Source organism: Aotus nancymaae, unplaced genomic scaffold, assembly GCF_030222135.1.
Source record: "Aotus nancymaae isolate 86718 unplaced genomic scaffold, 86718_ANA_hifiasm-v0.15.2.pri h1tg000003l, whole genome shotgun sequence".
NCBI lineage: Eukaryota > Metazoa > Chordata > Mammalia > Primates > Aotidae > Aotus > Aotus nancymaae.
Window position 1 is genome coordinate 22,423,749 of NW_026988414.1, and position 21,107 is coordinate 22,444,855.

Genomic DNA, 21,107 nt, shown 5'->3' on the forward strand with positions numbered 1-21,107 from the left:
CTTGAGGCCAGGAATTTGAGACCAACCTGTGCAACATAACAAGACCTCATCTCTACTATAAATAAAAAAATGAGCCTGGCATAGTGGCACACACCTGTTGTCCCAGCTACTTGGGAGGCTCAGGTGAGAGGATCACTTGAGCCTTGGAAGTTGAGGCTGCAGTGAGCCATGTTGGCACCAGTGCATTCCAGCCAGGGTAACAGAGCTAAAAAAAAAAAAAAAGTAACTGTGTTGTGCTGTGTTTGGAGCTCTGGGTCATCTAATCCTGGTGTTCTGGTTCTCCACCTCCTCCAGTGTGGTTGGCAGGTGGGCATCCTGGCTGATGGGGGTGTACAATGGACAGGATTAGGAAGAGGAAGGGGCTGTTCCCCAACAGGGTCCCCCGCCACCACAAGTGTCCATACCACCCACTCCGTGACACAAGAGACCTGTCCTGGGGTGGCCTTAAATCCCTTCTGTGAGAGCTGATTTCTATCAGCGCTTGCTTTGAAGCATTTTTTTTTCATGAAGGGAATTCCCCAATCCCTCCTATGGCTTTCAGTAAACAATCACAAGTGGATTCCAGAAAGCCTTTGGTCCCATCTGTCATAAAATCACACTTAATATTTAGCGTCTCTGTAGTACTTTGGAATCTAGCAAGTGTGGTGCACACATGTTGTCTCTGTCGACTCTCAGAACAGTTCTGTGAAATTGATATGGCAGCATGATTAGGATCACCCTTTTATAGATGGAGAAAATGAGAATCAGAGAGGCTGAGGGACCTGCTCAGTGGCACACGACTAGTCAGAGATAGAGCCACAATTAGAATATATGTTATATATCTAGGCTAGGCACAGTGGCTCATGCCTGTCATAACAACACTTTGGGACTCATGCCTGTAATCTCAGCAATTTGGGAGGCTGAGGCAGGCGGATCACCTGAGGTTGGGAGTTCGAAACCAGCCTGACCAACATGGAGAAACCCTGTTTCTACTAAAAATACAAAACTAGCCGGGCATGGTAGCACATGCCTGTAATCCTAGCTACTCTGGAGGCTGAGGCAGGAGAATTGCTTAAACCCAGGAGGTGGAGGTTGCAGTGAGCTGAGATCGTGCCATTGGACACCCGCCTGGGCAACAAGAGCGAAACTCAGTCTCCCGGGGGGGAAAAAAGAATATACATTAAATATCTAGGCTAGGCACAGTGGCTCATATCTGTAATACCAACACTTTGGGAGGCTGAGGCAGGAGGATCGCTTGAACCTCGGAGGTTGAGGCTGCAGTGAGCCATAGTCATGCCACTGCACTCCAGCCTGGGCTGCAACAGAGCAAGACTGCATCTAAAAAATAAAAATAAAAATCGAGCTTATTGGCAGCAACTCACCATTGCTGCGTGTACCTAGCCCTCACCCTGTCCTCCACCATTAGCCCTTCCCTTTGGTAGCCACACTGTATGAGCTACATCGGTGGGAGCAGTTTGGTGGCATTTCTGATTGGCCCCAAACTGCCTGAATACTCTTTGTGTAACCATGGTAGGGTGTTCCTCTTTCTCTTAAGTAAAAGAGCAGAGTTGGGGTTCACACTGACCCCAGAATTACCACTTCCAGGAAGCTCTCCACCTTCAGGGAATTAATCAGGTCCATCACGTTTTTGGTTGTTCCTAAGAAAAACTTGCAGCTTAATCCACATGTTCCCTGAGTTGAAGTGTCCATTTAAGCAAAGGACAGGACCTGTATTTGGTGTAGACTTTCCTAAATAAAAGCTAAGTGATGCTGCTAACCTGTCCTTCTGAGAACCAGCTTCCCAACAACAAAGGATCCTTGTGTCCATTTTCATGCAGTGACTCACAGCTTCCCTGCCTCCTTGCCCATTGTTATTAAGACCTCAAAAATGAAGAAGACAAGAGAATGCCTGCCTCCCCCAGCTGGGATTACAGCAGTAGCTATAAGAGACCACCAAAGGTCATGTCAAACGCAGATACCCGGCCCCTTCACTTCAGCATCCACTATCCTCACCAAAGCCAGAAACCATCTTTTTTCTTCTGACCCCTGTGTTTACTTTACTTACTCCTACATTGCCCATTATAGAAGATAGCCATTAATGTCAAAACAAGTTACTCACTGGCTCCTGTTACAATTATCAAAGGTGCATTTGGAAGGGCAGAGGGAGCTGTAAACTTTATGAGGAGTTTAAATTGACACCTGTAGAAATTAATGAGAGCAATTGTATCTTCAAGATTAGAACCCTTTAGACCGAGTCTGATTCTGTCGCCCAGGCTGGAGTGCAGTGATGTGATCTTGCCTCACTGCAGCCTCTGCCTCCCAGGTTCAAGCGATTCCCCCACCTCAGCTTGCTGAGTAGCTAAGATTACAGGCATGCACCACCTTGTCCAGCTAATTTTTTGTATTTTCAGTGGAGATAGGGTTGCATCATGTTGGCCAAGTTGGTCTAGAACTCCTGACCTCGAGGGATCTTGTCCTCCCAAAGTGCTGGGATTACAGGCATGAGCCACCACGCCCAGCCCAAAAGATTGCATTTCTAAAAGCAGTTTTCCAAATAGTTTTTTTTTTTTTCTTTAAGAAAAGAAAACATCCGTTTAATATGTCTGGGATACACAGAGAAAACTTGGGGCTTTGGAATGACTGTGTGTGCAGCTTTTACATTTCAAGTGCCAGCAGCCCACCTAAAGGAGGTGCTGCCGTAATGCTTTGTTGTGTATCTATCTGAAAAGGACTCTGCAAGAATACTTGTTAGGTTTGCCAGCAGTAGACTCTGCATCTGGGACTGTGCATGAAAGGGGGGAAGGTCCCAGTTTACTAGCAATGATTTCAATTCAGCAGACCTTTCTGGGAAGGTAGGTAGAGGCTCCAAGACCCCTCTAGATGGTTTCTCTTGCCCTCTGGCTGGGTCAGATATGAAGGAATAGGGATGTTCCCGGTGTGGATGAGCTGCCCATGAGTAGTGAACTGTTAATTTGTCTACCAAGTGATACTAGGAAAACAACCTCTTGGGGTGGGGCTTTAGTGAAAAATGAGTTACCCTCAGCTTAGTTATAGGGCACATGTCCAAGAAAGCTGAAGTTGCTTTGAAATTCTCTTGGCATGCTTTATTCACATGTTTGACACCCATTTTTGAAAGCAGCAGATCCCATTATTCCTTCATGCTACACATTTTTATTGAGCACCTACTATGTGCCTGGCACAGTGCTGGCCTGGGGTCTATGGCAGTGAACAAATGAGATTCCTGCCTTCCTAAAGATAATGCCATAGTGGCTGATACAGGAAACAGCCATTTGAAACTTGGTTCCCTGGAGTCAACTCTGGGTTTTTGTGGAGGGCATGAAACGCAGTCTGCTTCTGCCCTTTGCTGTCTCCTTACCCACAGTTTCCTTGATTCCCGGCCCCCCTTTTCTTTCCTGTCCTTTTTCCGTTTTCTTCCCCCTTCCTGGGTTCTCAGGCTTCAGGAATCCCTCCTTGCTGTTCATAGAGTTGATGGAGTTCTTGCTTCCACTGTGCGGGGCCTTGCCAGCATCCTCTGGTTAGAGCCAGTTGGGTGTATGAAGCCCTCATCTGAGGGATGTGACTAGACTGTACGTCTTTGGTTGAATGAGGCGATTAGAGTCACCTGATGCCCTCTCTAATATTATAGTAGGTGACTTATTCCAAGAAGAAATATTTAAGCCAAAAAACCAAGTCGTCTGATCCATCCCCCCCTTACCACACTGGAGAGCATCCACTCCCACCGTTCAAATTATTTGTCTTTGGAGGCCAGAGCTGGTGATATTGATACTGTAATTTCAATCCAGTTGTTCCTTAGCAACCCCTCCTAGCTGATCTTTTTATAATTTACCTTTAGTTTCAGAGCTTCTTTATAACTATACTCTGATAGAATGAGAACAAAGCATGTTAGGACATAAAATTTAATGACTTTTCATAAAATTCGGTAATTTAGTCATCTGTATCCCGGTGACCCTGCCTCTCAGCCTCCTGGTGGCTCCCATTCTAGGACAGAGTCTAAGGGATCTGCAGCCAGGAGCTGCTGTCTGCCTCACACTTCTTCAGCCCAGGAATAACCAAAGCAACTTGTTTACTTTTCCAATGAATTGGAAAATGAAAAAAGAATGAAGGTTCTCTTAAAAGCTGTGTCTCATACTCTGGCCAATATCACAAAGCCTTAACTCACTCCGTTCCATCCCTGACCCTTCCAGAAAGACATACCTGTGTTCCCCACACTCACTTTCCACTCTGCCCTTCTCAGAGCAGTATTTCATACCCGGACTGCCAAGCAGCCCACAGGGCCTGAAGAAGAGCCAGTACATTTAGGAACTTGAGGCCGGGCATGGTGGCTCACACCTGTAATCCCAGCACTTTGGGAGACCAAGACAGGTGGCTTGCTTGAGCTCAGGAGTTCGAGACTAGCCTGGGCAACATGGCGAAAACCCATCTCTACTAAAAATATTAAAATTAGCCAGGCATGGCGGCACATGCCTGTACACAGATCCCAGCTAATTGGGAGGCTGAGGCAGGAGAATCGCTTGAACCCAGAAGGTGGAGGTTGCAGTGAGCCAAGATTGCACCACTGCACTCCAGTCTGGGTGACAGAGCAAGATTCTGTCTCAAAAAAAAAAAAAATTAGGAACTTGAAAACTGTTTTGTTTTTTTTTCCTTTTTTGAGACAGGGTCTTCCTCTGTCACCCAGACTGGAGTACAGTGGCATGATCTTGGCTCACTGCAGCCTCCACCTCCTGGGCTCAAGCAGTCCTCCCATCTGAGCCTCTCAAGTAGCTTAGACTACAGGCACGTGTCACCACACTTGGCTAATTTTTATATTTTTAGTAGAGATGGGGTTTCGCCATGTTACACAGTCTGGTCTCGAACTCCTGAGCTTAAGCTATCTGCCCACCTCAGCCTCCCAAAGTGCTAGGATTATAGGCCTGAGCCACTGTGCCTGGCCAAAAACCAACTCTTAACACTTAAAAAACGAAGTGTTTGAATTGTTTCTACTAAATCGCTCCAGTCCTATTCAGTGTTAGCCTTTGCAAAGCAAACAAAAATATGAGTGCGTTGTCAGATTTTCCAAAGGCCAAAACAACCTTAACTTTGATTTGTTCATCTAGCTTTTTGTAAAAATTTTGTACTTTTTAAAAATAGATTTCTTTTGTTGTATTTCTTTTTCTCACTTTAGTCATTTGAATTTAAAAATAACACTTCTCATCGCAATACTTCAGATAATTCAGAAATAACCAAAGTCAAATAGTCTCCTGACCCCTATCCCCTTCAGTTTCTTCCTCTTTGCTATAATTTGCAAACCACAATTTTTTATGTATCCTTCCATACTTGTTCCAGTGCTCATGCAGATATATTGTGTATACACATGCATACACACACAAGTGCACACACAAGATTGTATGTTTACACGTTATATACACTGTGTTGCTATTATATGATCCTCATTGCGTAAATTATTCAATACCTTGTATTTTTCACTTAAAAGTATATGAATAGATATCCTTCAAAATCTGTACTTTCCACCTGTCGTATTCTTTTTATTACTTGCACAGAATTTTCTGTAAGACTGTACTATCATTTAAGTCAACATTTCTTCCCCTTTGGGGACAATCCAGGCTGTGTCTGGTTTTCTGAGAATAAATGTTTTGTTGCAGATAAACTTCCATGACATGTATCTTTATGTATTTCTGTTGAATAAAGTCCAGAGTGTGCACATTTAAAAATTTTTAAATACTGCCTGACTGAGTGTGGTGGCTCACGCCTGTAATCCCAGCACATAGGGAGGCCAAGGCAGGTGGATCACTTGAGGTCAGGAGTTTGAAACCAGCCTGGCCAACATGGCGAGGCTCTGTCTCTACTAAAAATACAGAAATTCGCCAGATGTGGTGCACGTGACCTTACTCCCAACTGCTCAGGAGGCTGACGCATGAGAATCGCTTGAGCCTTGGAGGGAGAGGTTGCGATGAGTTGAGATCACACCACTGCAGTCTAGCCTGGAAGACAGAGCGAGACTGTCTCAAAAAACAAATGTAAACACTGCCTGAGTACTTTTTAATATATGATTTATCTTAGTACTTTACAAATTTGTCAACAGATCATTACTGCTGAGATACATTTAAAGTCTTAATGGTAATTAAAGCCTTTTCCTATAGCTGTGCTTTTCTGCTTGACCACCTCAAGTTGATTACATTTACACTTTTGCTGTTTGAAAAAAAAAATCTCTTTTTCACACCAAGTTAGCTTTACTATGTTCACTTAATTGTATACTCACTTAATTGTTGATTATATTCACTTAGTGAGAACTAAAATGCCATCTAGGTAAATTTAACTTAGATGCCGCCTTTGCCAGAGTCAACCCAAAACCTCCAATAAACGATTAGTTTATTCCTAAAATGAACTCATAGAGTTTATTAAAGACTGCAGAGATTTAAGAAGTTGTTCAGCTACTTGATGGTTATGAACTGAAACTGTAAAGGTGGTGAGTAGCTGAGCTCTAGGAGTGTTTGGAAATTCTAGACATTTGGCAAATGTGTAAGATAGGGCACCGGTATCATGACCCAAATTCTCCACGTTAATTCTCTGCTGGGGAGTTCTGTGCAATTTGTTTATTTAGTAAGAGAAAAAAACAGACTAACAGAAGCCAGATTACAAAACAATACAATTTGCAAAAATATAGAGGGAGAAATCCTTTTTACCCTCCCTACTGAACCTGCAAACACATCTTTATCAAGGCTGTAGGCCACAATTTAGTGAATTTATCATACGTCCCTGTAGGGCAACTTGGTTATATGTATCAAAACTCTTAAAAATCCTAGCACTTTCAGAGGCCGAGGCGGGTAGATCACCTGAGGTCAGGAGTTTGAGACAAGCCTGGCCAACATGGTGAAACCCTGTCTCTACAAAAAATACAAAAATTAGCCAGGTGTGGTGGTGGGCGCCCATAATCCCAGCTACTCGGGACGCTGAGGCAGAAGAATCGCTTGAACCTGGGAGGCTGAGGTTGCAGTGAGCCGAGATCTCACTATTGCACTCCGGCCTGGGCAAAAGAGTGAAACTCCATCTAAAAAAAAAAAAAAAAACCCTTAAATATATTCTTTAATTCTCTTCTTAGAAGCTTATGAGTAAAAAAATTTGAAAACAGCCTAATGAAAAAGTAGGATAAAAGTTAAAATACATTATAGTAAACTAGATTATTGAGCCATTAAAGATCATATGTGTAAAAAATAATGACATGGGAAATAGATACTATACAATAAGTAGGAGAAAGCAGCTTGAAAATTAGGATCATTATTTCCCAGAATACTCCATTAGATGCTGAGATTTTCCATGGCCAGATTAGCTTGAGAAATGTTTAGCTGATGATAATTAAACAAATATTTGCATTATGCATTGCAGGACTTATCTTATTAGAGATTCATAGAACATAAAGTAAGTATTTTCCAAATTTCTTGACTTCGAAACTTTTTCTAAGGAATACTTATCTTCTTTTAAGACACTTAGGTTGCATAGAACACACAGCATAAGGAAGTGCCAATATGGCCGGGCACGGTGGCTTACACTTTGTAATCCCAGCACTTTGGGAGGCCCAGGCAGGTGGATCACTTGAGGTAGGAGTTTGAGACCAGCCTGGCCAACATGAGGAAACCCTGTCTCTACTAAAAATACAAAAATTAGCCAGGCATGGTGATATGCACCTGTAGTCCCAGCTACTCTGAAGGCTGAGGCACAAGAATCGCTTAAACCTGGGAGGCGAAGGTTGCAGTGAGCCGAGATCATACCACTGCATTCCAGCCTGGGTAACAGAGACCTTGTCTCAGGAAGAAAAAAAAAATGTGGCAATATGTTGTTGAGTCTCATTTTTTGCTTTTAAAAACACAGTATATAAATGTATTATGTTTGTGTATATATGCTTCTGTTCATTTGTGTGCATGTAGGCACAGAAAAAAATAAGCTGGAGAAAATATATGAAAAGCTCATCTCAAGGTTATGAAATTACTGATAATATTTTTCTTTATATTAGCTGAATTTCCCAAATCTTCCACACACACAAAAAAATCACTTCCAACACCGAAAAAACTGTTTTTAAACTCCCATATAGTTAATAAAAATCACTGGTAGAAAGGGATTAAAAGGAGAAACAGTCATATAGAAAAGAAAACATAAGCTTTGGAGTCAGATCCGAGTTCTTGTTTGTGATCTTGAGCAAAGCATTGAACTTGCAAAGTAAAAATACAGTTAATACCTCTTACAGGGCTGTTGTGAAAATCATGTCAGGTACCATACAGACGTGTCTAATATGTGACTTTACGTTTGCAAAGATTTTGTTATTTGAGATTTTCAGTAGTGATTACATGTGTAGGAAAGTACCTTTGTAAATGAAGTTTACTGTATATTGGGATAAACGTTTTTCCTGTAGAAACAGACTTCTGCAATGATGAATGAAGTGCTTTTGTTCTTTAAAGGGTGTGGTTCACTGCATTGAATTGGAGGAAAATGGTTCAAGACTAATTTAGATGATTTCCATTTAATTTTGAGTCCGAATTCTTCCCCCCACCTCTTGCTTTTAGCTCTTGTCAAATAGTTGTCATAAAGACAAGGTTTCACTTACCATGCTCCATTACCTGAGAACCAGTCCCTTCCTGTGGCATTTTTTCAAATTAAAAAAAAAAAAAAAAACTATGAAAGCGTTTAGTTTCTCATGGAACTGTAGAATTTCTCATTGGGAAGATTATCTTTTAGTATGTAACACATAATCACTTTAAAATGTTAAGATTTTGGTGCTGTGAATGATAAAGTATGTTTTCACACTTTTTTCATCTGATTTTTGCAATGCTTTCTTTTTTCGCTATTTCTCACATAGCAACTCTATAGAAAAAAGCCAGGTTTGGCCATCACGTTTGCAAAGCTGCCTCAAAATTTGGACAAAAACCGATATAAAGATGTGCTGCCTTGTGAGTATCCGGCATGAATGCCTCCTTCCCCGCTCCACTGAGATAATGTTTCCCTTTTTAAAACAGATTGTCTGGTATTCTGGAACGATTTTCAGTGTGTCTGTAAACACCACCGTCTTTACTGCAGCCATTTCAGACTGAACAGTTGGGGAATAGTGTTTATGCTAATGAGGCAGAGCTGCAGATGGGGCTGGGAACTGAACTCTGGTTTACTTGGTATGATAAAAATAATGCTCGGGATAATCGGTAATTTTTTCTCTTCCCTGCAGATGACACCACCCGGGTATTATTGCAGGGAAATGAAGATTATATCAATGCAAGTTACGTGAATGTAAGTTAGGAATCTGGATGATGCTAAAGAGCACATTCACCGCTGTAACGATGATGATGAGGGCCTGTGTGGGGCTTTGCAGTTGACAAAGTGCCTTCCTGTTCACCACCGCATTTCAGCACCACAGCAGCCATGGGAGGGAAGGCAGAATAGTCTCATTTTACAGAGGAGGAAACTAAGGTTCGGAGAGTTAAAATAATTTGAAAGGTCACAAAGCTCACGGAAGAGGGGACAAGACTTGTTCTGTGTTTCTGATTTAGTCGTCCGCATGCCTCTGTACTGAGCTGCTTCCATTCTGATGTTTGTTTCTGCCAGTGGCGTGTTTGTAACTGTTTCTCTCCATGTAATTAGTGTCATCCTGCCTTAAAAAAAAAAAAAAAGAGAAAAACAAAACCTTCTCTGTACATATAACCCAAAAAGAAAAAGTGGAATGTTTCACGTGTTATGGGAAAAGCACTTGTTTTCTCTCCACAAGTGCCTCTCTAAACTTCCATTCCTTCTATCTGAACCTGGGGTCAGACTTTCTGTAGGCAACCAGATAGTGATGTGTGGTCTTTGCATTTGAAATGTAACCACTTAAAAAGATTAAAAGCCACTCTTAGCTTGCAAGGTGGCAGGCACATTTGGCCTTCAGGCGATAGGTGGTCTGCCAACTCCTAAACAGACAGATGATTTCTCAGATTAAGTTCTCAATTTAGAACAAATTGTCGAGAAATGCCCTAATAAAAATTGGTCTCATCCGTGATTCCACCTGTTCCAAAGCATCCATGGATTCATTGACCCTCACTTCGACATTCCCGGTATCTTAAAAGCAGAGCATCAGAAACGTTAGGGGCAGCAACATCACAAAGACCAGTCTTTTCATGCAATCCCAGGACTGAGGAAGCCATTTACCCTAGCACCAGCCAAACTACAAATTACAAGACTTCCTTTACCTTGCCTACCTGAGAGTGAGTGAATCCCAGGGCCAGCCCAAAGCTCAGCAGGTTCTGAGTGTTCTTTCATCAAAAGGACTCAGTCCAGAGGGGAAAAAGGAAATATGGAGCAGGACTGTTTCTACCTGAAATACTCATTTCAAAACATTTCAACATTTAATATCAAGATTAATCGTGGATCACGAGGTCAAGAGATCGAGACCATCCTGGTCAACATGGTGAAACCCCATCTCTACTAAAAATACAAAAAATTAGCTGGGCATGGTGGCGCGTGCCTGTAATCCCAGCTACTCAGGAGGCTGAGGCAGGAGAATTGCCTGAACCCAGGAGGTGGAGGTTGCGGTGAGCCGAGATCACGCCATTGCACTCCAGCCTGGGTAACAAGAGCGAAACTCCGTCTCAAAAAAAAAAAAAAAAGATTAATCAACTTTATGATACAAGCAAGCATTTGGAAGCCACGCAGAAAGCAAAGTGCACCCAGAATTGGTGGCGTAAACCTGTATGGGTCTGTACTTTAAAAAAATGTAAATTGATTTTCATAGAAAACTCTGCAGAGGGAAAGACTTGGGGGTAGGAATGGTATATACTGCTAAAAATGTAGATAGCTAGTATTGATTCTATTCAGGATAGAGCAGTGAAAGTCATTTAAACTCTTCTGCCATCGCACAGATAGAGTTCTGATTTTCGCCTACTGAGTATCACACACTTTTATCTTAAAGATCTAATGCTGGTGTTGTCAGATCTTTTTTCAAGGAGTTTTAGAAGTAACTTGTTTGATTTTTCTTATTTGCTGTGAATTGATAAAGAGATCTTTTTATGGTGCAATGCCAGTTAGCAAGTAGAAGAGTTTAAAACCCAGTTCCCTGTCCACCTTGTGGCAGCAACAGAGTCTAATACTTGACCAATTTCTTGCCAGATGGAAATTCCTGCTGCTAAACTTGTGAACAGGTACATTGCCGCTCAGGGGCCTCTGCCGCATACCTGTGCACAGTTTTGGCAGGTCGTCTGGGATCAGAAGCTGTCACTCATCGTTATGTTGACGACTCTCACAGAGCGAGGGCGGGTAAGTAGCTTGATTTCCAGTTCACATGTGTGCAGTGTCACACATGCTCTGTGGAGCGCCAATGTCAGTGCTGGGGAGGGGCGTCAGAGTCTCCTGGTCCAGCCCTTATGTGACCCTAAATCTCTACAGAGCAACCAATACACACCCCAGTGATGGGAAGCTCAGCCCTCCTCCCGCCCAGTCCCAGCTTGGATCCATTATAACAGGCCAGAAGGCACTTCCCCTAGCCTTTCTTCATGTGCCCCAGAACCCCGGCAGTGACATGGCCTTGCCCACCCAGGACAAGTGCTGGTCCTGAAAGAGCAACGTGTGTGCCAGGTTCACAGTGGCCTTTGTAAAAAGTAGAAGTTACATCACTGCCATTTTCCGTAGAAATCCGTTCAGGCAGCTCGGTGCTGTCCCTGTCTTATCTGTCTGGGCTTCTCTTTTCCCTGTAATGTTGGCTCTGCCTTTTCAGCAGGAAGGTCATTCTTCTCCTCAGAGAAAAGGGAGCTCGCCCCCGCCCAGGAAAGGTCTGTTGTCTTAGGTTTGGTTGTTGACAGACGTTCTGCCCTGGATAGCAGCCCCCTTCTTTCCCTCGTTCAGCTTGTTCCAGCTCAGGAGAAAATGCCCTTCCTGCGATCCAGGAGGCCTCAGCTTCCTCTGGCCGCTCGTGTGGCTGCTGCCCTGCCGGCTCTGTGCTGCTGACAGCCCCCCGCTTTTGTTGATGTCCACTCTGCACCTGAGCTTATCTGGGGTCTCCCTTGTGACTCTGAGGGTTTCTTTGTTTCCCAGGGCTTTCCTTCTCACTGAAGCCATTCCAGCTGCTTCGTCAGTTTCCTGCATTAGCGATTCCTGTCTCCTCTGAAGTCTAGCATTCCCTTCACTATCCCTGACTCTGGAACGTAACCTCCTCTGTTTATCCATTTGTAGAAACCTGTTCTTCTGAAATCCAGGGTGCATGCTTCCTCTCTCTCCTGTTGCAAACTCTTGGATGACAGGATAACCTCAGCCCTTTATCCTGAAGGCCCTAACCTGTCCACGTCACCACCCACCAGTTCTTCCAGATTAGGAGTCCATCACTCCAGGCAGCAACTTTGCCCCTTTCTCTGACAGATGAAACTTTCAGCGTCTCCCATTTGTTTTCTCCCATATCATGCATTTAGTAGATTGGGGCTCCCAGCAGGTATGCGGCTGGCTGGAGTCCCCACCCCCAAGCTGCGCTGCTGTCAGGTCTGCAGGTGCAGAGAGAGCCTCAAGCCTCCTTTGAAGCCTCATATCCCCAGCGATCAGTGGGACACTCCCCCGTGAGATACTTGGTTTCTCCCTTTTTAAATTCCTACCCAAAACGTTTTTCTTTGTGCTCTCCCTTGAGGCTCATGGGTTTCTTCTTAGAAACATGACTTTACAATTGAAAAAGTTATTCTTCCTCACTTTCCATCAGAGATGTTTCTTTTGAAGAGAAATACTGTTTTTTACATCTGTATGTGAATAATACAGGTGCTCTTCCTGGCCCCGCTGGCTGACGGAGGGAGGGGCTTTGGGATCAGAGAAGGCGTTTGAGTTCTACACCAGCGCTTTTCACTGTTTAGCCTTGCACAGGGCTCTAAGCCTCAGTTCCCTCATCACTAGAAAGCAGGTAGTAATGCCTGTCTCTTGGGGTTGTTTTGAGAATTAAGAATGAGCTACCCTAGACCGGCTGCCCATCCCATAGTGGGTGCTCCACGTGGCATAGTGAGTCAGGATCCTGCCCTCCTCATCTCTCAGGGCAAGGAGGTAGGTTTGCTGCTCTGGGCAACATTAGGGGCCCCTGGGTTGCCATGAGGATCATGTGAGGTGACAGGATTAGGTTTGAGGAAGCACAAAGCTCTACAAACCCCCTTGCTCTTGTTATCTGTTAAGGACACTGCGTGGTAAAATGTGCAGTTAGGCAACGAGGCTCTTCCACAGGGAACCGATCTCTGAGTCAGACTTCGTCAGCCCCTCTGGTTGGTTCAGCAAATGGATCTAGGCACCGATTCCTTCCACCTCCTGAACCCACACCCACCTGCTTGTTTGTCGATAGGACACATCTACCCGAGTGTCCTCACATACAAGGTGCCCGAAGCTGAAGCTGTCAGCTACACACCTGCACCCAGGTGGCCACACATGAGCTCACCACTCTGGCCGGTGGCACACATCTGCCCAGTCACCCAAGCCAGGAACCTGGAGTTGGTCTTGGCCCCTCCCTTCTCTTCATTTCCCACGTCCACTCACCATAGCCTGCCACCACTGGTCTCCCTCTCTGTCCCCAAGACCCCTGCCTTCTCTCAGAGCTTTTGCATTTCTCTTCCAGGAGCAGCAACAGCCTCCTTAGTGGCTTCCTGGCCTAGAGGCTCCCCCTCTCCACGTCTGGTCCATCCATTGGCACAGCTTTCAGTGAGACTTTCCAGAGAGTTGCCTGGTCCAGCCATTTTTCTGCTCAAACCCTCTGGTGGCTCCTCACATGCATCAAGCAGTCTCACCTTGAGACTGACTTGTACCTTCTGTGCAGGTGTATCATACTGTCATTCCCTGGTATACCATGTGCCTCTTTACCTCTTGACCATGTGTCCCATTCCCTCTGCCTGAATGATCCATCCTTGCCTTGCCAACCTGATGGAGACCCTCGTCCTTCAATGCTGAGATCCCTGTCCTTTCTCTCCGGGATGTTGCCTCCCTCTCCTGTGTGAGCCTTCCCTCTGTCTATCTTTCCTTTTCACCACATTCCCCACACCAGATTCGAGAGCACCTTGAGGACAGTGCCTCATCCTGCCTAATTCATCTCTGCATCCCCAGGGATGTTGATTGACTAAGTGAGCAAGAAAGCAAGCTTTTCACCATGAAGCCTTCTAAAGTTGGCCCCTGACTCCCACTAAACCCTAACTGGTCCATCTTCCTGAGATAGCGCTCTTTCTCCATCATTGGCATGTTACCCATTGTTAGGAACCTGTTCTTCTGAAATCCAGCATGTATATTTCCTCCCTCTCGTTACAAACCCTTGGATAACCAGATGACCCGAGCCCTTTATCCCAAAGTTCCTATCTGGTCCTCATCACCACCCACCAGTTCCTCTGGATTGGGAATCAGTCACTCCAGGTGAGCAGGTTTGTCCCTTTCTTTGAGAGATGAAATCGTCAGTGTGTCTCACCTGTGTTCGCCCATATCATGCACTGAGTAGAGTGGGACTCAGCGGGTATATGGCTTTTCTTCCACCCAGCCTGTGGCTTGTTCCCTCTGGTCCAGAAAGACACATCCTTTCAGAAGCCATCTCCCTGGTCAGCTTTCCCTTCCTGAAGCCTGTTCTCAGAACCACACCCGGGGACTGGAAAATGAGAAACAAGCCCCACTCAGGCCTGCAAATCCCTGAGGACAGAGCGTTCTGAGCTCTTCTGGCAGCATCTGCCTGGGGTCTTGCACCCAGCAGCATGTTGCCAGCCTCCCAGCTTCAGTGACCTCCATGGTCCATTGGTGACTTCTCCGGAAGTGTTTCTTCCATCGCTATATAGGCTTAGCTTTGCATACATCACTGTTTAAATTTAGTGTTTAAGGACGCTGCCTGGTAAAATGTCCACTTAGGCAACGAGGCTCTTCCACAGGGAACCAATCTCTGAGTCAGGCTTCGTCAGCCCCTCTCGTTGGTTCAGCAAATGGATCTAGGAACCACAGCCCAAGGAAGATGCGTTTTCTTGTCATTCCAGAGTATATCAGCCTGGCTAAGAGTGCACAGGCCTGTTGTGAAATTCAGCTCTGCCCCGGTTCCTCTCCATGTGATCTGACACACACGGATTCATTCTCTGAGCCTCAGTTTACTCATATGCAAAACAGAGACAACCATAGTACCTACCCCATAGGGTTGTTTTGAAGCCAAGGTAAAACCACATTCATGAAAGGCACCATTCAGTGCTGAGCATCTGCCGTTCTAAAGATACGGCGCTTCAGCAGCATCACCCCTCACTGCAGCAGCATTAATGTGGAGACTGAGGCCCAAAGAAGTTAAGTAATTTCCCCAAGATCACTAACCAAATATGTTTAGTAGAATTTATTAACCAGGGTTGAAACTCAAAATCTCCACAGACTTCTTGCTCTTTCCACTCCCCCCGCCCTGGTGCTTTCAGATCCAAATTGAACTACAATCTGTATTTGGTCAGAGGTAGAGAGAGAGTCTAGTACTAGTGAGAGTCACTGCGGAATAAGGGGAGCCTCTCTGGAAGTACAGATATTTGTAGTTCTGCCTTACATGGGTTGATCACGTCAGAGAATATCTTCCCTGCATTTATCCTGTGGGTGGGACCACTGGGAGCCTACAGGGCAGGGATTTATCCTTCCTGTGCAGATGAGGGGACAAGAGAGGGCCTGTGTCTGTCCACTCTGCCTTGGGCCCTACAGCCCTTAACCCCCTCGTTTCTAAGCAAAGTCACAACATGGCTACTAACCAAAATTACCCATATTTAAGGTTTCCAAGTAAATTCTTAACTCCAGCTTTCCAGCAGCATACTTTAATTTCAAGTATTCCCTGTGACATTTGAAAGTAAAATAGAGAAGCTGTTTTCTAACAAATTACATATATATTGTAGTTATGCCACTTTTCCCACCATGAACAAATGTAATTTTTACTTAAGTTGGTATAACCACGTATAGGCTTGGGGGAAAATGCGTGTTTAATGAGTTAGGATTTAACTGACAGAAGGCTCTATGATGGGATGGACAGCCTAGCCCTGAAGTCTGCTTAGAAGCCAGAGGCAGGTGCTCAGGTGGCTTACAGGACAAGCTACAGGTTTTGGAAGTGGGGGATAGAAATTGGGGAGGGTGGTGGGATCAGCCTGTCTGTGGGGACAGCAGAGACATACTGAGAGACACTGGGGGGCTGTAGGAAGAGTGCTAGACTGCATCACTGCAGCCCCATGGCCTTGGGCAAGTCACTTAATCCCAAGTAGCCCTGGATTCCTTGTCTGCTGTGTGGGGATATCACCTCCTTAGGACTTCAGGTAAGAAAACTTTCAAGGGCTTCAGAGACGCTGCTCCAGTGAGAAAGGATTCGTCTCGGTTTGGGAGTCCCTTAATCTGAGTTTTTGTGGAACCTCTGATCACTCTTACTCAAGCTGGTGTGTAACCCATGACAGCAGCAGAAGTAATGGCCACCCCTGGCCTGCCCCCCCAACCACAGTGGCTAAGTACTGCACACCACCTCCGGCCGCCTTACCAGCCCTGAGGCAGGAGCCATCTCCATCTTTTTGGTGGAAAACATGAAAATCAGAGAGGTTAAGCAACTGGTTCATAATCATCTGGCTGACAAATGGAGGAGAAAAGGATCCCGGTGGAGTTGTGCGTGACACCAGATGTGTGCCCTTAGCTGCTGTGCCTGGAGCCGCCGCCTCAAAAGGGTGGGGAGGATGGTGGAGGAGAAGTACAGGAGGAGGGGCCTCAGGGACTGGGGGAGGGTAGAGAGGTTGCTCACAGGCCAAGGTCCTGCTGCTCTTCCTGCAAATGGCCCCTGGTGATGAAGACGCTGAGTCTTTCATCCTCTTCCTCCAGGCTGCAGCCTGGGGTTGAGCAGAGACCTGTGGCCGGGCCCCTGGCAGGCTGCCCCCACCCCACCCTAAGAACACAGACAGCTGATCGGACTTGGTGGAGTTTGTTTTCTTCCATCGGCTCTCTTGGGTGTGCATGAGAGTTTGCCTAACCTATCGCCTGTCCAGGGTTAACTGCTTGCACGGACACCCCGCAGAGGGGGCTTATTCACTCTTGGTGGTTCCTTACAGACCAAATGTCACCAGTACTGGCCGGATCCCCCCGACGTCATGGACCATGGCAGCTTTCACATCCAGTGTCAGTCAGAGGACTGCACCATTGCCTATGTGTCCCGAGAAATGCTAGTCACAAACACCCAGGTGAGCCGTAGCGGGAGGGGCACAGTGGAGGGGCAGGTGCTGAATCAGCAGCCACTGTCATCCCAGGTGGTCCTGCTTCTGGGTGTGCTGTTTCCACCTGGCAAGCATGTCAGCACACAAGACTGCCTGTCAAAGAGGCGGGACCCAGAGTTCGTAGTGGCCCTAGTCACAAGAGGCACAAGCAGCCCAGTGTCCCAGTGTCCATCAGTGGAGGAACGGATAAACAGCACGCAGTCTGTCCATATAATGGAATATGATTCAGCTTTTAAAAAGGAAGAGATTCTGACCCCTGCTACAACAGGGGAACCTTGAACATATTATACTGAGTGAAATAAGCCAGACAGATGAATACTGTAGGATTCTACTTCTGTGAGTGCCTAGAGTCGTCCAATTCATAGAGACAGAAAGTAGAACAGCAGTTGCCAAGGGCCTGGGGAAGGAGGAGAAAGGAGGTATGTGGACATTACGCCATATGGCATAATGGGTGCAGGGTTTATATTTGTGGGATTTTTAAAGTTCTGGAAATAGATAGTGGTGATGGCTGTACAAAATTGCGACTATTCTTAATGCCACTGAACTGGACATTTAAATGTGGTTACAGTACCTCGTGTTATGTATATTTTGCCACAGTTAAAGATTGTTAGCATGTGTGGCCCCTGATAGCAAGTACCATAGGAGAAATGGAGGAAATCACTGGGCAGAGTGATCAAGGAAGGCAGCCCTGCAGGACAGGCTACGGCTGAGCCTGAGAGGGGACGGAGATCTTTGGGGAAGCAGGGAAGGAACTGGCAGGGGCCACAGCAGGGCTGCGCACCGGGGAGAAAGCATCAGGAGACAGGGCCCCCCTGGTGTCTGGGTTGGGGCTGGGTGGGCTTACCAAGGCCCCTGCGTCTCCCACAGACCGGCGAAGAGCACACAGTGACACATCTCCAGTACGTCGCGTGGCCTGACCACGGGGTGCCTGATGACTCCTCCGACTTTCTGGAATTTGTAAACTATGTGAGGTCCCTGAGAGTGGACAATGAGCCCGTCTTGGTTCACTGCAGGTATGGCCTGTTGTTTTGTTAGGTTTAGGATACTTTTGCCTGTTGGGAAAGGCCTGGAGAGAATTGGCAGGCACCAAACCCACCCTGTATCCCACAAAGTAGTGTGCTCTTACAGACCTCTGTTGACTGTAGTTCTTCACTATTTCAAAAGTGATTTGGAATTTTATGAAATCCCAAACTAGTGAATGCAGCACAGAGCTGACGAAGAAAGTCCCCCGCACACCCTTTCTCCTGTCTGCTGTCAGCCGACCTTCGTCATAGATGTGAGTGAGAAAGGGAGGGGATTTGGCACCTAACACACACTGGCTGTCAGCCCCAGCCTCGGCCGTGTGAGGTTAGGCTGTCTCAGCCTGTTTGAGAGCACACCCTGAGTGTGCGTTTTGTATTCTCCAAGGCCAGGAGAGTCAACGCTGAGCCGTGCAGAAAGGCTACTCAGACAAACCCCAAGTCTGTCTCCTCTCCCCTCTCCAGTGCTGGAATAGGTCGAACCGGTGTGTTGGTCACTATGGAAACAGCCATGTGCCTAACTGAGAGGAACCTGCCCGTTTACCCCCTGGATATTGTCCGAAAAATGCGAGACCAGCGCGCCATGATGGTGCAGACGTCAGTGAGTAGAAATCCAGTAATAACGATGGCTGTCACTTTCCGAGCACTTACACCAGGCAGGCCTGAGAGAAGGGCTTTGTCAGTCAAGAGACTGCAGCTCAAGGGGACTGAACCACTTGCCAGGTTCTCAGAGCTTATCAGTGGTTACAACCCACACCCATCTCACCTCTGAGCTCTGCTGCCTCTGTGGTTTATGTCCTACCAGCCCATCTGTCAGGGAGGAGCCCTGGTTGGATTCTGTATCATTGAACCATCGTTTCTCCATCACCCTCCCACCTAGACCTGGGTACTTCTTTTGGCTCTGTGCGCGTTTCATATGACCCTACTTTGAGTTCTGTCCCACCCATGTGGTCCCTGAGTACCTGCATGGTCCTCCACGGGTGGAACAGAGCTCAAAGTAGGGTCATGTGCCACATCCTCTTGTCCTCAAGAGGAAATCTTGGGGATTTCCCCTGGAACTCCAAGCGGGGCAGTGAAGTGGTGTGGAAAGAACATGATTAAGGCTCCCCACAAATGGGGGAGTTGGCGCTCGGGAAGTATTTACAAATGCTGCAAAAGACCCACCAGTACAGGGTGGGAGGCAGCATTTCCTGAAGCTACGGGACGTGACAGCCTTGTTTTCTTTTCCAGAGCCAATACAAGTTTGTGTGTGAAGCAATTCTTCGTGTGTATGAAGAAGGCTTAGTCCAGATGCTGGATCCTAGTTAAGACAACTGTGAAAACGTCCATTCCTCTTTTCCCAAGGCCATCCTCCTTGAGAGAGGAGGACAGACTTCCTCTCTGGATGCAGCAAGAGGAACCGGTAGCTGTGGGAAAGGAATGGGCACCTCTGAACCCAGGCACTTTAAATTTCTGTAGAAAAGACATTGTGTACATAGGAACTGGTGTAGATAAGCATGCATTGATGGCATCACTTAGGCCTATATTTCTATGGAAAGATACAAAAGGGATCTCAGTTTGGGGCCTGTCCTAATGCCTTCTTCCCTAACATCACCACATACACCCCTGTTGGCAACCTGGAGCAACTGAGATGGGACACCCACAGAGCTGTTGACCTCCCAGCAACAAGATGGTGTAGTTATCTCAGGTCATTTGGATGTTTTGTTTCTGTGTGTCACACCGTAAGGGCTGAGCTTTCTGTGCTTCTAGGTGGAGCTGGAACAACTCAGGTTCACCTGCACTGATGCTAAGGAAACCCTGACGAATGTACTAAATGGCAGGGTGCTGGGGGTCAGGCTGAAGGCTGAACAGCACCTCTCTGCCCTCTCTCCCTTTGTCCCATCTCCCAGCAACTTCTGATACTCATGTTTCTGAGAATCGTATCCCCCTTCAGGTTTCCTCTTGGTGCCTGACCTGGATTTGTAATGTGCATTCAGGTGAGTTTTCAGCTGAGGCTCTGAGAACTGGGGCCCTCAGTGTGTTCTGGTCATCTCGTGGCTTAGTTGTAGAAGCAGGTGTGTCTCTTGTCTCTGCTTGCCTCCTACTGCACACTCAGCACCCAGGACTGGAATCACTGACTACTGAATCTCCTACATGTATTGCTGCTACTTCAAGTTCCTACACTTGAAACTTTATGATTTTTCCAAGGGGAGATGGGACAATGTCATCATCTAAATATTCCGAATGTTTGGCCTTCGAGGAAAGAGCTTCTAGTAATTGAACCATGGGAAACGGAGCTTCTGGAGGGTTGGCCGTGAGGGTGTGGATGTGTGTGTGCCCAGGGGTGAGTGTTTCTCAGGATTTCTAACGATTCAAATTACTGTTGAGTATACATAAAAAGAATGAGTCTCTGTATAGAAGAACAAATGTGTGCATTCACCCCCAGTTACAATGGTCTCCATTGCATTTCAAAGGAGAGGATCAGACTATCTGAATATAAATACAATCTGATGTTAATTTATTCTAAGACCATCACTTTGATCGTCCTAAAGAATTCTGCCTTTGTGAATACTGTGTTAAATTTTTTAAAATTTGTGACAGGATTGTAGCAAATTATTATTTAAGGAAAATAAATGGCATAAACATTTAATGTGGTATTTTTAAACAGTGGTTTTTATGTACTCAGAGAGTTAAGCCAGGTTCTTAATGGTATTTATGGAAAAGATGTTTCCCTGTTATGCACAGAAATGAAGCCATTTTGATATTCAGCAAATTCGGTGCCAGTTGAAGTTTGCTGGTGGCAAGATGGATAAAGACCTATATAAGGGGGTGGGAGGACCCTAAAGTTTCTTGTATTTCCAGAGCTAGCGTATTTACTTGCATGCTTTCCGTCTTTTTTACATGGATATTTTACTGCTAAGTG

General features: G+C 45.9%; 1 protein-coding gene across 6 annotated transcripts in view; it reads left to right on the forward strand.

The window, feature by feature from the left end:
* Positions 1-20,839, forward strand: part of PTPN3 (protein tyrosine phosphatase non-receptor type 3) — a 120,388-nt gene extending 99,549 nt beyond the window's left edge. For all 6 annotated transcript variants that reach the window (XM_064379059.1, XM_012439062.2, XM_012439065.2 and 3 more), the window contains 7 exons: positions 8,846-8,936; positions 9,206-9,267; positions 11,119-11,265; positions 17,025-17,153; positions 18,054-18,199; positions 18,671-18,806; positions 19,436-20,839. In XM_064379059.1, the coding sequence (XP_064235129.1) occupies positions 8,846-8,936; positions 9,206-9,267; positions 11,119-11,265; positions 17,025-17,153; positions 18,054-18,199; positions 18,671-18,806; positions 19,436-19,513 (789 nt within the window). In that variant the 3' untranslated portion in view covers positions 19,514-20,839. The remainder of the gene's footprint in view (positions 1-8,845; positions 8,937-9,205; positions 9,268-11,118; positions 11,266-17,024; positions 17,154-18,053; positions 18,200-18,670; positions 18,807-19,435) is intronic.
* Positions 20,840-21,107: the final 268 nt, after the last annotated feature.